At 28.9% G+C, this 13,176-nt stretch overlaps 5 protein-coding genes across 5 annotated transcripts; 3 read left to right on the top strand and 2 right to left on the bottom strand.

Moving 5' to 3' along the window:
- Positions 1-125: 125 nt before the first annotated feature.
- On the top strand, positions 126-2,946 carry LOC108576329 (zinc finger protein 311-like). The gene is made up of 8 exons (XM_017939294.1): positions 126-365; positions 423-569; positions 645-1,025; positions 1,092-1,295; positions 1,392-1,625; positions 1,698-1,948; positions 2,040-2,433; positions 2,674-2,946. Exons 1-8 carry the CDS (start codon positions 126-128, stop codon positions 2,944-2,946), a joined length of 2,124 nt encoding a protein of 707 aa, XP_017794783.1.
- A 1,399-nt stretch (positions 2,947-4,345) lies between these two features.
- LOC108576311 (solute carrier family 26 member 10) lies at positions 4,346-7,204 on the top strand. The gene is made up of 10 exons (XM_017939272.1): positions 4,346-4,482; positions 4,554-4,826; positions 5,039-5,214; positions 5,281-5,445; positions 5,524-5,628; positions 5,701-5,834; positions 5,906-6,068; positions 6,147-6,347; positions 6,437-6,685; positions 6,767-7,204. The coding sequence occupies exons 1-10, from the start codon at positions 4,380-4,382 to the stop codon at positions 7,202-7,204; spliced, it is 2,007 nt and encodes a 668-aa protein (XP_017794761.1). The 5' UTR covers positions 4,346-4,379.
- An 861-nt stretch (positions 7,205-8,065) lies between these two features.
- Positions 8,066-11,270, bottom strand: LOC108576312 (phosphate carrier protein, mitochondrial-like). Its single transcript, XM_017939273.1, has 6 exons — positions 11,188-11,270; positions 10,957-11,116; positions 9,676-9,836; positions 9,341-9,577; positions 8,721-9,017; positions 8,066-8,640 (listed from the first exon to the last, which is right to left on the bottom strand). The coding sequence occupies exons 2-6, from the start codon at positions 11,096-11,098 to the stop codon at positions 8,413-8,415; spliced, it is 1,065 nt and encodes a 354-aa protein (XP_017794762.1). The 5' UTR covers positions 11,099-11,116; positions 11,188-11,270; the 3' UTR covers positions 8,066-8,412.
- A 179-nt stretch (positions 11,271-11,449) lies between these two features.
- Positions 11,450-12,084, top strand: LOC108576313 (28S ribosomal protein S18c, mitochondrial). The gene is made up of 3 exons (XM_017939274.1): positions 11,450-11,620; positions 11,687-11,894; positions 11,971-12,084. The coding sequence occupies exons 1-3, from the start codon at positions 11,486-11,488 to the stop codon at positions 12,063-12,065; spliced, it is 438 nt and encodes a 145-aa protein (XP_017794763.1). The 5' UTR covers positions 11,450-11,485; the 3' UTR covers positions 12,066-12,084.
- A 118-nt stretch (positions 12,085-12,202) lies between these two features.
- On the bottom strand, positions 12,203-12,890 carry LOC108576302 (swi5-dependent recombination DNA repair protein 1 homolog). Its single transcript, XM_017939263.1, has 3 exons — positions 12,757-12,890; positions 12,463-12,670; positions 12,203-12,391 (listed from the first exon to the last, which is right to left on the bottom strand). Exons 1-3 carry the CDS (start codon positions 12,888-12,890, stop codon positions 12,203-12,205), a joined length of 531 nt encoding a protein of 176 aa, XP_017794752.1.
- Positions 12,891-13,176: the final 286 nt, after the last annotated feature.

Genomic DNA, 13,176 nt, shown 5'->3' with positions numbered 1-13,176 from the left:
TTAAATAATATTGTATAATATAATTAATATTATATTTTTAAATTATTACAATAAATTAAATAATTGATAAAAAATTTTTGTTTAAGCACCAATTTTTGGATACTTATATTTAGTCCAACACTACTATGGAATTGTCACATGAAATACTAGATACGATAGATATTAATAATGATAAAGATGTGATGGAAATACTAAAACAAGCAATTTCAGAAGAAAACATTATACTTGAGTCAGAAGCTACAGAGGATTCTGTAGAAACAGAAATAGAAGAAATTATAGAAATAATAGAAGAAATAGAAGAAGATAAGGAAGAATCATCACAAGATAATGTTACTTTCACAGAAAATAAAATTATAAAACTTGAAGTAAATGAAGAAAGCATAGAAAGACTGCAAAATGAACAATTTGATAAAAATTCAGAGATTGAAGATTATGCTTTTGATGAAGATAATTCAGATTTCAGAACAGAAGCTGATAAAGAAAGTGAAAAGAAAGATCAATTCCATAACAGTAGTAATAAGCAAGTTATAACATATGATGTAGATGAAGACTGGCAAGATGAAGATATGGAGGAAGAAGAAGAAGAAGAGGACGAAGAAGAAGAAGAAGAAGAAGAAGAAGAAGAGGAGGAGGAGGAGGAAGAAGAAGAGGAAGAAGAAGAAGAAGAAGAAGAGTATGAACAGAATTCTGATATATTGAATGATTGTACAGAATCTTTACAAGGACAAAGAATACTCAGTAGTGATAAAAAGTCTGTAAATAATCAAACAATTTCTTTTACTTCACAAACAAATAGATTAGAATCTAGAGATAATGTAGAACCTTCAGATAAAATTGAAAGATCTAAATCAAGTCACGACTTTAAAAATAACGTGAATAATGATGAAAATGTTGATAATAATATAAATCATGAAATCGTAAAGAATGTAGAAAATAATCTATTATACACTGTACTTGGTACAAAGAAGCAAAGTTCTGTGAAAACACTACAGGCAGATAAATCTTCAGATGCCCATTATATTAAGGTTTGTATTGAGAAATTATTTTATTGTGATTACCTTTATTTGTAAAAGTAACATTCTTGTTTTTAGATGGAGCAACTCGACGAAAATACTATACCAGTTGGAGGAACAATTTATTATGAAGGAGAGAATATAGAAACGTTATATGTTGCACAAACTGTAGATGACAATGAACAGTATCCTTATGATACTGCAACAATGGAAAATGATGACCAAACATGGGAAGCATGTAACTCTGATACCAATCAAAATCAGGAAAAAGAGAACTCTCAGGTATTAATTTAAAAATTGAAAATTTTAACTAATTTTCTATTTTGCTTTTCTCAATTTTTCAAATATTGTAAATCTTCAATTTATCTCGAATTATAGGACCAAATATTTTTACATGAAGATGAAGATGGTCAATTATACTTCAAAGATGATACTGGTGCTTTACAGCCAGTATACTTAACTGAAGATGGACATTATGCTATTGCAGATACTACTGATGATTATGAGGGCAAAGAACTACAAGCTAAATCTCAACAAAATGTCAGACAAATGGAAGAAGAATCCTTCTCTGTGACAGATAATGAATTAAAATCTACTCATAGTAATAAGCAGGTATGATTAATAATTTATAAAAAACATCAAAGTCATAAAAATTTCCCTACTTTCATCTCCGTTACTCTTCAGAATTCCATCGTATCTACCACCGATCTTGATAACGAAGACAATACTGTGACTATATCCCTGATAATATCTGAGGATGAACATGGACAGAAAAGAACACAAGTCATTATACCAACAACGGATAACTTAAAGTGTGATATTTGTAACAAAAGCTTTAAAACATCGTTCCAATTACTTAGACACAACAGACTGAAACACGCCCGTGAAGAAGATATTACAACTAGAAATTTCCCATGCGACTTATGTCCTAAAAGGTACTTTTTTGTAAGACCCAAATTTTTCTCTTATGTACTTTTCTTGTATGTATATTCATAAAGATAATCATTCGTTTTATTTGCATTCTAGGTATCCAGATCAGAATTCTTTAGCTCGTCACAGAAAGACTCATACCGGTGATCGACCATTTCAGTGCCTCGAGTGTCATAAAAACTTTCCAACATCTACCGCTCTACGTCGTCACTTAACGCTTCATAATTCGAAATCTCGACCTCTTCCGTGCATTTACTGTGGTCGTCGCTTCGTAGAAAAAGCTAGTCTGGTTAAACACGAGCAGTCGCATTTGGCTGGTGATCAGCGGAACCACACATGCGATGTATGTCATAAGTCATTCTTACATGCAACTGAACTGAGTCTACATAAAAAGTATCATGATCCTGATAAGAAATTTGACTGTGAGGTTTGTGGTCGAGAGTTCAACCGATTGAACAATTTGCAGAGACATATGATGGTACATCAACAAGTACGTATGTTCAATACGATCTTAAATGTTTAAATCATTCGAGTCTCGTAAGAAAATAAAATGTTTCATATACTTCTTGCCATTTCTCATATTTTCTGCAACTTGTACGTACTACGTGAAATTGACGAAATTATACAAGAAACTCTTCTTCCAAAAATTGTAGAAGTAACTCTTAATTTTAAAATTTTTTCTACAGTTGTAATTTAATTTTAATATATTTCTTTTATTTATGAATTTCAGCAAGGAGCAAACGAAGAGATACTTTCTTGCGATGTATGTGGTATCACTTATAAATTCATGAGCTCGTTGACGAGGCATATGGTAACGACACACATGAACCCCGAGAAATTGAGGCAACAAGCGGAAGAACAACGAAGAAAGCGCGAAAACAATTATCGACGCTACCTAGAAAATCGAAAAATGTACGATACACAAAACTCAGGAGGATACGGGACAAAACGCAATTATCACAACACGCGTATTCTCAGCGGAAATAATGATGACGCAGCTTGATTTGCATTTTTGTTCTATAACTCGACAGTCAGGAAAAGTATCACAATAAAATCATAATTTTGCGGAATAAAAAGAAACAAAAGTATGATAAATACTGCGTGTATCGTAATGATATTTCTGTATCATTTTTTGCTATAGATAATTATATAGACAATTATTAATTTAATAAATATACAAAAGTGTAGTGTTTCAAATGTTCATGTATCTACATATCTTTATAAAAATTCAGATATATGCTTGTAGAAAAACATAACATGCATATATGTATTTAACATAGAATATGTATATATAAATACACTTCATTTTCATTGTATACTAGATATTCATGTAATGTTGGTAAGTACGAAGTATTGTAAGAATAAGAAAGCAAAATTTATTATTTACATTTTCGTACAAACTTCCCAATAAGAACTACTCGCAATGCTTAAAAACGGGTAAAAATAATTTTTTTAATTCGAATTTGTATGAAAATTATATTAAAGCGTGAGAAGTAAGTGAAACTAATGTTTTAATATTAATATTGTTTTTAAATATTTTTCTTTTGTTAAATCGTCGAATTGAATGTGAAAATAAATACATAAATGTAAAAAGAATGAAAATTAAATGTTATGATACAAATTAACAAATATTTTTCTCGCATACTGTAAATCTACAAATACATAGTAATACGTATACCAACTGTTGTTAACATACTTTATCCCTACCATATGCATTTGCTTCTGTCACATGATAAGTATGACGAGTTATTTATTGATAATAATGTATATATGTATGTGTCGTAATTCATAAAATTAGTTTAGTTAGATCAGTGTTCGCTTTGTAATGAAGTGAAAAAGTTCAATTTTTGTAAATATACGAAAGTACAAATGTAACATCTTCATTATAATTAAGTAACAATACTAAATAGAGATAATAAAAAGACAGGTAAGTAAACACAGAATATATTAAATGTTAGATCGATATTAAAAAAATATTTGTAAAATAATTTAAGGTTAATGTATTATCTTAGAACACTCAAACATTATGATACATTTGAACAATACTATCAATTTTTTAATAACTTTTGAATATTAAAAGTTCAAACAACATTAATGAATATTTTTAAAAAACACATTATATTGTAGTGAATTATATAAGAAATTAATTTTTTTGAGAGTATTATATAATAGAGATATTGATTTTTAATTTATGTAATTAGAAAACTTTTTAACTACTTTCTTAATATGTTTTTCAATCATAGTCTTAGTAGTGTTTTGTGCTTTGGTTCCATGATATTTAAATTTTGTATGTATATAGTTAAAACCTGAACATTACATATTATTTATTGCAGATTTATATACTTATCAGAAAATTAGACAATAAGAGATAACAAATCAAGTATTAAGTATTTCCTCTTGAGCAAAGTCCATAAGTTTCTTCTCATTGCTATCAATATGGAAAAGCATGATGCTTTATTACAAGTACATTTAGAAAGACCCATATATGAACAAGAAAGTTTAAATGAAGATTATCATTATGAGAAACCAAAAACATTTGGTATGTAAAATATATAAAATTTTATCAATACTAGTGTAAATGTCGCATAGATAATATTAATTGTTTTTTAGTATTTCAAGATGCTGTAAGAGGCTTAAAACATAAAAACTGGAGATCATGTTTTATGTCTGCGGTCCCATCAATACATTGGCTAAGAGAATATGATTGGAAAGATAGTATAATGTCTGATATAATTTCTGGTTTAACAGTAGCAATTATGCACATTCCTCAGGGCATGGCTTATGCACTTTTGGGAAATGTACCACCAGTGGTTGGCATATATATGGCATTTTTTCCTGTTTTAGTATATTTTTTCTTTGGCACATCCAAACATGTGTCCATGGGTAAGAAAGAATTCATATTAAACTTTAGCAATATAGCGAAGTAGGGAAGACATTGAATATTTCATAAAGATCAAGATCTTTTAGTGTTTTACACTTTATGTGTACACACATTGTAAAATGCTACTTCTATTACAGAAAAGTTACAAATAACTCCTTTTAATAAGAACTTATTAGACAAGTTAGAACAATCAAACATTATTGGCACTCATCAGGAACTTTCGCTGTGGTTTGCTTGATGACTGGGAAAACAGTGGGAACTTATTCAATGTCACACAATGAAATTACAAATCCCAATGCTACAAGTATATTCTCCAATCATCCTGTGGAATATTCATATACACCTATACAAGTAGCAACAACAGTCACACTCATGGTTGGAATATTTCAGGTAGTACTTTGTAAATTCATTTTGTATTTAATAACAAATAATAATTATTGCTTTATTTCTTTTTAGATTGTAATGTATGTATTCCACTTGGGTATTATAACTACATTGCTCAGCGAACCTTTAGTAAATAGTTTTACAACTGGTGCAGCAGTTTATGTTTTAGTATCTCAGATTAAAGACCTACTAGGTCTGAAAATACCAAGACAAAAAGGATACTTTAAACTTATTTTTGTAGGTATAGAGTAAAACATTGTTTCCGAGAAATAAGTTAATTAGAGACATACGAATTAATTACTAAAATTGTTTCAGACAATGTTAGATATTTTTAAAGAAATAAAGAATGCAAATTTAACTGCTGTGCTTATTTCATCAGTAACAATTGCTGGTCTTGTATGTAACAACGAATTTATTAAGGTAATTTTTAAATATTAGGATGTTTGTTTAAAAAAATTATAAATAATTACACTATTAGTATGTTGATATTAGCCATGGGCAAGTAAAAAGTGCAGTGTTCCAATTCCAATCGAGTTGATTGCAGTTGTAAGTGGAACATTGATTTCAAAATTTTTCTGTTTGCCTGCCAAATATGACATTCAAGATGTAGGTGATATACCTACAGGGTATGTAAACATTTTCTTTAAATATTTTTCTTGAACATATTGAAATTTTTTTTAATTAAGTTAATTAACAGATTACCAACACCAGTAGTTCCAACATTTGAATTGTTGCATCTGGTAGCAGTAGATAGTATTGCTATAACTATGGTATCTTACACTATAACCATATCAATGGCTTTAATATTTGCACAAAAGCTCAATTATAATATCGATTCAAATCAAGAACTTCTTGCTATGGTAAGAAACAAATTTTTTATATATTTTCCTTGTAAAAATGTAAAATAACACTATATGTATTGTAAAATATAATTTTAGGGTTTGAGTAATATAGTAGGATCCCTTTTTTCATGTATGCCAGTATCAGCATCTTTAAGTAGATCTTTAATTCAACAAACTGTTGGTGGTCGCACACAAATAGCTAGTATTGTATCATGTATGATACTACTTACTATTCTTTTATGGATTGGTCCCTTTTTTGAACCCTTACCAAGATGTGTTCTTGCATCAATTATTGTTGTAAGTATAAACATATATAAAAGAAACCTTTCTAAAATTATTAATAAATATTTACATATGTACAAAGTTTCATATTAATTTCTTTTTAGGTAGCCCTCAAAGGAATGTTTCAACAAGCTAATCAACTTGTAAAATTTTGGAAATTAAGTAAATATGATGCAATAATTTGGATTGTAACATTTTTAATGGTCGTGATAGTCAACATTGATATTGGTTTACTAATTGGAATAATAGTATCACTTGCAATTATATTAGTACAAAGTCTTAGACCATATACCTGTTTATTGGGACATATACCGAATACAGATTTATATTTAGATTCAAGTAGATTCAAAGCGGTAAATTATTTTTTTACAACTAAAAATACTTTTTAAACAAATAGATGTTGTCTATAATTAACATATTTTAACAATTTTCAGGCGATAGAAATTCCTGGAGTAAAAATTTTCCATTATTGTGGTACTCTAAATTTTGCAAACACTAGTCATTTCAAATCAGAAGTATACAAATTAATTGGAATAAATCCACAAAAAATCATAGAGCATAACACTAGATTGAGAGAAAAGGGCATTTACATAGACACACAAGATTCAGAAGACAAACAAGAAATACGATGTATAGTAATGGATATGAGCGCACTAAGTTATATTGATTCTAGTGGTGTAATTACACTAAATTCCATGATGAAAGAATTTCAGCAAATCGATATATATTTTTATCTCGTAAACTGTACAAGTCCTGTCTTTGAGACTATAAAAAAATGTGAATTATATTTGCACGGAACACTTACGTTCAAGATTTTTGTAACTATACAAGATGCCAAAATGTACTTAGAAAAGGAGCTTTATTCCAGATAATATGAGTAGTTTACTTATTTTGACAATATGAAATGCGTATTGATATATTTTTATTTTTAATGTACTGCTGTTATGAGTTATACTATATGTTAAAGTATATAGTATTAAATCAAATTCAAATTGATTCCATAAAACTTGATGAGAAAAGAGTATTTTTCAATTTCTTTGCTCGATCACGTTCCCTTACATTCTGTGTACTTATGGTCTTAGCAAATTATTTTTAATGATTAAATATTTTAGGAAGGTAAACAAATGTTTGTGCATAGAACAAATGCCAAGACTTCGTTAATAAGGAATTAGTACTTATTAACAATTCACTAGTAGGTCTTAAGTTTATCAATGGTGCTATTCACATTTTTGTAACTGTACAAACATGACAATAAAATTCATGATGTTTAGCATTTTATGTTTGAAAATCAACTTTATTAAAGATTAACTTTAAGTTCAAACGGTTTTAGTGACCGGGAAATGTTAAGTACATATCATAAACAAGTTTATTGAAATGCTAAAATAAAAACACAAACTCGTTAAAGTAAAAAAAATACATATTTCACTTAGAATTAAAAAAGCTATTCGAAGTATATTAGAATATATTTAGCTGATTATTGTTCAACATCTATAAATTTCATAAAAACTGTATGTGTATATGTATATACAATTACTAGTACAACTTATGATAATGCCACAAATTGTATTAGATTTTTTTGTAATAGATATTCACCTTTATATAAAAAGAAAATAAAAATTATGTACAATTGCAAAATATGTATACTATATTTAAAAGATTGTAATAAAACCCATAAATAATCGCATTAATAATTTATCAATTCGGGTATGTAAGAAAAAAAGGAAAAGTATGGATTAATTGAGCAATCACAGACCATTTATTTACGGTGATCACCCTATATACAAAGTAACAGTTCATGGTTACAATAGGTAACTCACTGTCACTGTTAAATTTTTATATATGTGCTACCTCTTTTATAATCACAGAACTGGTAGCAAATTACTATAATTCACATATGTAGCACATTACTTCTAATTCGAAGGCAGTGATGACCTGCACTGATGTCTGTATTATAGAATAAATACTCAAAATGTATGGCAAAACATTGTTCGACAATGTACTGTAAGGAAATAATGTAATTTATCTATGCTTTTTCCTCTAACTGTAATTGATTCAATTAGAAATTGATGATGTTCGACATTTAAGCTACTCCATACTTCTTCTTGAGTGATTCTGGCATGTCCGGTGGTGGTGGGCGGGGCATGCGAAGCCAAACTTTCACAGCATCATAAATGAACCATTGTGCTGCTGTCAATGTACCGATCATGACTATTCGAGGACCAAGACCTTTCCATACTCCAAGAGGACCCATCTGTTTCAGAACATCAACAGCTGATGCTCCTTTTGCTTGATTCAATTTTGATACAACCTATATTAACAAAATATATAATTATATTACAAAATTACATGCAAACAAAAATAAAAGTAAAAACATGTAAGAATACTTACAGAATCAGCAGGATGAGATACAATTGCACAGAATACACCAGCAATATATCCTGCAGCGAAGGTAACAACCAGCTGTTCTCCCTTCGTGCAATCCTGCCTTGGTTTAGGAACTACATACTTATACAACAGCTCAAGTGTACGCTCAAAGCATGCAAACTTCATCATTGTATATGGAATTTGACGAAGCCACAAAGGTACCAGCCCTTTGTAAAAACCACCAATGCCCTCTTCTGACATTATCTTTGGCATAGCTTCTCTTAAAGTGTTTGCAAATCCTGGTGTGGTTTGAATTTTGACCTATAAAAATAACAAATATGCTTTGTGTATTATGGTTTAAGGAATTTAACAATACTTATTTACAGAAACTTACAATATATATGATATTGGACATGATGAGGCAAGGGTGAGGATCAGTAGGAACAATATGGAGAAACAAAAGAACAATTCTGTCTTGTTTTGGGTGTAGAACTAGTCACAGAAATACACAGATAATACAAATGTAGTATCTGTTATTTTCTTTAACTTATATATGGGACAGTATCGATCTAACTGTTCTCTTTTTTAATAAAATGTTAAGAGACCTACTTATATGCTTAAATGTGAAAATAATTCATAATTACTTTAGAAGCTTCAAAAGGAGCAAGTCCAATATCAGCAAAAAATTCTGCAGATGCTGAAGAAACTAAATACAAAGATGTCCTATATTCATATGCCATTTCTTCTCCAGCAAGAGCTGAATAATATACTTTGAAAACTTCATAAAGACCAAATTTGAACATTCCTTGAATAGAGTAACCAAAGAATGTTGGAGCCCATCCTTTTGCCAAACCTCGAGTTCCATCCTCAGCCATAGTGACCTAAATAGTGGAAAAAAAAAAAAAAAAAAACAAATCAAAATTAAGGCCAGTGTTGTAAATGCATAATCAATTACTAGCAAAAATAGATTTTTGCTTACTTTGAATCCATTGAAGACTGATTTGTACTTTGCAGGATTCACTTGGATTCGACATTTCACCAAGTCCAAAGGAGTAACCATGGTATGAGTAATACCACATGACAGTATGCCTCCCAAGCCACATAGCATAAAATATTTATTTGATGCAAATTCACAACTATCTGTGTTTTAAAAAAATAATATACAAATTATTATAATTAAAACAAGTTAAATATAGTGTGTAATTCTATAAGGCTTATTTATATAAAACATAACCATTACTGCAAATAATAAGATTATTAATAATTAATCAATGCAAAAATGCATTTATAAAATTTAATTTCTATAAAAATATTCTTTTTGATTTTTAAAATAATTCATAAAAACAGTTTTCAAAAAATAATTGTAATTCACAGCTCAACACATATTATTATTGTTATATTAAAACACTTAATCAAAGATAAAAACTATTGTTGATCAGCTGTTTGTAAGTAGGTGCGGAATTTGAATTTGGCAAAATTTCAAAATCCGCATGAACGATCTTACTACGTTGGTCTAATCCAATAATAAACTTTTCAAGTACACTAGGATACCTTTAATTGTTTCTCGGTCGCGGCCACCGTACTATCGTACTATTATTTTTACTCGAATGTCAACCAAGGCTACAAGGACGACATCCGCACGCGCATTTTCAACAAAATGGCTGCTCCTTATGCAACCCTTAACTTCATGAATGACGATCGAACACGAAATATTCCTTGTTAAATTAGTTAAAAGTAATATTTTGTACCAAATTTATTTTCATTACCCCAAAAATACAATAAATTTGTGAAATAAAATGTAAAATTAAAAAAATAATGAAATGTAAAAAAAGGGACAAAAATATAAACGCATAACGATATGATACGCCATGCGGCCAAATCTATATTCATTATATAATTTGTTATATTTGAATTAAAAAGATTATCATGCGTTATAACAAAGAGTTTGTTAAGCAAGAAATATGAACTTTAATAATTTTTAACTTCATTAGTTACTTAATTCGGGCACTAAATTTAACAAAAGCGATTGTTATCTATAAATTATACATATATAAATAATATTTTAGATTATGTAAGAACGTTCATTGGCTTCAAATTTCGCAGAAATATGATTAGTTTCTTTAACCATCAAATGAAATCAATTTTTAACAAATACATATCAATGAGAAATTATTCTAAATGTAGGACAGTTTTTTGTCGTAAAATTATGAATGAATGGCAATTACTCATATTATGTTAAAGTTACTTTCAGATTACTAACCGCCTGATGCGACAGAGGCAGCGGCAATGTGACGATTTCTAACGAGTGCTTGTGTAAGTTCGTTTTGCCCCTGACATTTGGCTGTCATGAACGGTGATCCAAGTAAACTCATTTTGGCTACGTCCAGTCCTGAGGGCCACATCTTGCTCTATCACTTCACCTGCACACACCATCAGTTGATGACAATTTCTATGTAATAATTATATTAGTCTAAACTACTGGCTACAAAACCTTCAAAGGCACGACTCTCGCCTCCGCCTTGTAGGAAAAGAGTGGCAGAGACTTCACTAACGGAATCCGTTTAGCGACATAGACCATTGATTATCATTCTATAGGCAAGAAATCAGTTTGCGAACACAACGACGCTTCCTATCAATCATTATACGAACTAATATACAACTACTTGTTTCCATTAAAACTTTAAGTCAATGTTGGAAACGTTCTTTGAGATGTTCCTTCTATTTTAAATACATTCTCAATGACCGTTGTGTTTTTACAATTTTCGTAAACACATTCGTTAAAACCAAAAATGATTTCTGCATTTATTAATGTACGAACTGTAAGAAATACTCCAAACAGAATTGCAATATTTCTATTTCGTAATAAAACGAACGAGGCAGTTGCTCCGAATGATGAGTCAACAAATTCAGAAAACTGGGACTTGGTAATATAACGTTGTAAATGAATATCATTCAAATTATGAACTACTTTTCTTTGCCTTACTTTACAGCCGATTGAAACCGAAAATCCATTTAAAAGAGAACGACGATTATGTATTTTATGTAAATTAAACATTGAACCAGATTATAAAAATGTACGTTTATTATCTCAATTTCAAAGTCGGTATACAGGTAGAATTTATGGAAAACATATAACTGGATTATGTGAACATAAGCAGAAGAAGGTGGAACATGAGATAATAAAAGCACAACAAGCTGGTAATTTGTTTTCTTTTAATAACATCATTTAAACTTTTTATATAAAGTATTTTATTATACATGTTTTTGATTTTAGGGTTAATGGGTTATATGACAAAGGAACCCAAGTTTGTTGATGATCCAAAATTATTTAATCCTAATTATCCATTTAGGCCACATAAGTGGACTTAAATGTGGAATATAAAACTTACAGGCATTTCATACTAATTACTCTTTATTTAAGATATGTAAATATGTCATAAATATGGCTATAAATAAAATATTTTAAATTGACATGGATGGAATATTTTTCTCTTTATAAGTTTTTATTACTGAAATGTGTCATTATCAACAGAGAAACACACTATATCAGGATTTATATTAAATGAAGATAGAATTTCAGACATGGTCACTGACTGTCCAGTTCTTTCTTGCAACTCATTTTGATAGTCCTTAAGTGCATTTTGACAACATTCGGTCCATTTTTTAATAGCATTTTCTAAATCTTCAGCTTTGTTCTTTAATTATGAATATTTTATTTAAATAATCAGTACTTACAATGTAATTTATATTTAATACTTTCCTTTACCTTTTTCTGATATGACAGAGTAGTTTTCAAATTCTTAATAGATTCTTCTTTCAGTTGTATTCTCTCTTTTAACGATTCCAAATGAACTTGATATAATTCATTATTTTGTTTAATATTAGCTTGGTTATTACTATTTTCTTCACTTGAACATAACTTTTTTGGAGAAGGTGTTTGTTGGAAAAGTAATCTTTTTGCTACAGAAACTTTTCTATTTTGTAATATGATAATGAGAACTAATGAAAAGATACGTTTTCATTTTTAAACTTAAAAAATATAGTGCTGTTTTATACTTACAATGGTGTTTTATCACTATTTGATTCTGGAATGTTTGTATTTCTTTTATTATTGTTATTTTGAGGAGTGTTATTAAATGGAGAACAAAAAGGTTTATTCACACCTTTGCTATTTCTGAATGGTTTGGCACTCATGTTTCTGAAAATAATGCATACATAATTAATATTTGTAAATATTTCTATATATTTAAAACTTTTTTTTATAGGAACAGTATACTTGAAAAATTCGAGGAATATTTTAGAAATATTTAACAGAAAAAATATTACATTTATACATTCACATCAATACATTGCAAAATATTTTTACACCGTAATGAAATTATAAATGACTGAATATAATAACTGTGATTAAACAAGTTCTATATTTATTTATTCGTACTATCTCATTTTTAAGTAAAATGTATTTTCATGAATAATATGT

Source organism: Habropoda laboriosa, unplaced genomic scaffold (assembly GCF_001263275.1).
Source record: "Habropoda laboriosa isolate 0110345459 unplaced genomic scaffold, ASM126327v1 scaffold387, whole genome shotgun sequence".
In the NCBI taxonomy this organism is placed as follows: Eukaryota; Metazoa; Arthropoda; class Insecta; order Hymenoptera; family Apidae; genus Habropoda; species Habropoda laboriosa.
This window is presented reverse-complemented; position numbering and strand designations above follow the sequence as displayed.

Bases quoted from the DNA above. Each gene is read 5' to 3' on its own strand.
- LOC108576329 (XM_017939294.1), top strand. From the start codon at position 126: ATGGAATTGTCACATGAAATACTAGATACGATAGATATTAATAATGAT. The intron at 1,296-1,391 runs GTATTAATTTAA...CTCGAATTATAG, and splicing joins AGGAAAAAGAGAACTCTCAG to GACCAAATATTTTTACATGA. The intron at 1,626-1,697 runs GTATGATTAATA...GTTACTCTTCAG, and splicing joins CTACTCATAGTAATAAGCAG to AATTCCATCGTATCTACCAC.
- LOC108576311 (XM_017939272.1), top strand. From the start codon at position 4,380: ATGGAAAAGCATGATGCTTTATTACAAGTACATTTAGAAAGACCCATA. The intron at 4,483-4,553 runs GTATGTAAAATA...ATTGTTTTTTAG, and splicing joins TGAGAAACCAAAAACATTTG to TATTTCAAGATGCTGTAAGA. The intron at 5,446-5,523 runs GTAGGTATAGAG...AAATTGTTTCAG, and splicing joins GATACTTTAAACTTATTTTT to ACAATGTTAGATATTTTTAA.
- LOC108576312 (XM_017939273.1), bottom strand. From the start codon at position 11,098: ATGTGGCCCTCAGGACTGGACGTAGCCAAAATGAGTTTACTTGGATCA. The intron at 9,018-9,340 runs GTAATTATGAAT...TTATTTTTATAG, and splicing joins CTCCTTTTGAAGCTTCTAAA to GTCAAAATTCAAACCACACC. The intron at 8,641-8,720 runs GTAAGTATTCTT...TTGTTAATATAG, and splicing joins TATCTCATCCTGCTGATTCT to GTTGTATCAAAATTGAATCA.
- LOC108576313 (XM_017939274.1), top strand. From the start codon at position 11,486: ATGATTTCTGCATTTATTAATGTACGAACTGTAAGAAATACTCCAAAC. The intron at 11,621-11,686 runs GTAATATAACGT...CTTACTTTACAG, and splicing joins ATTCAGAAAACTGGGACTTG to CCGATTGAAACCGAAAATCC. The intron at 11,895-11,970 runs GTAATTTGTTTT...TTTTGATTTTAG, and splicing joins AATAAAAGCACAACAAGCTG to GGTTAATGGGTTATATGACA.
- LOC108576302 (XM_017939263.1), bottom strand. From the start codon at position 12,890: ATGAGTGCCAAACCATTCAGAAATAGCAAAGGTGTGAATAAACCTTTT. The intron at 12,671-12,756 runs GTAAGTATAAAA...ATTACAAAATAG, and splicing joins AATAGTGATAAAACACCATT to AAAAGTTTCTGTAGCAAAAA. The intron at 12,392-12,462 runs GTAAAGGAAAGT...TCATAATTAAAG, and splicing joins CTCTGTCATATCAGAAAAAG to AACAAAGCTGAAGATTTAGA.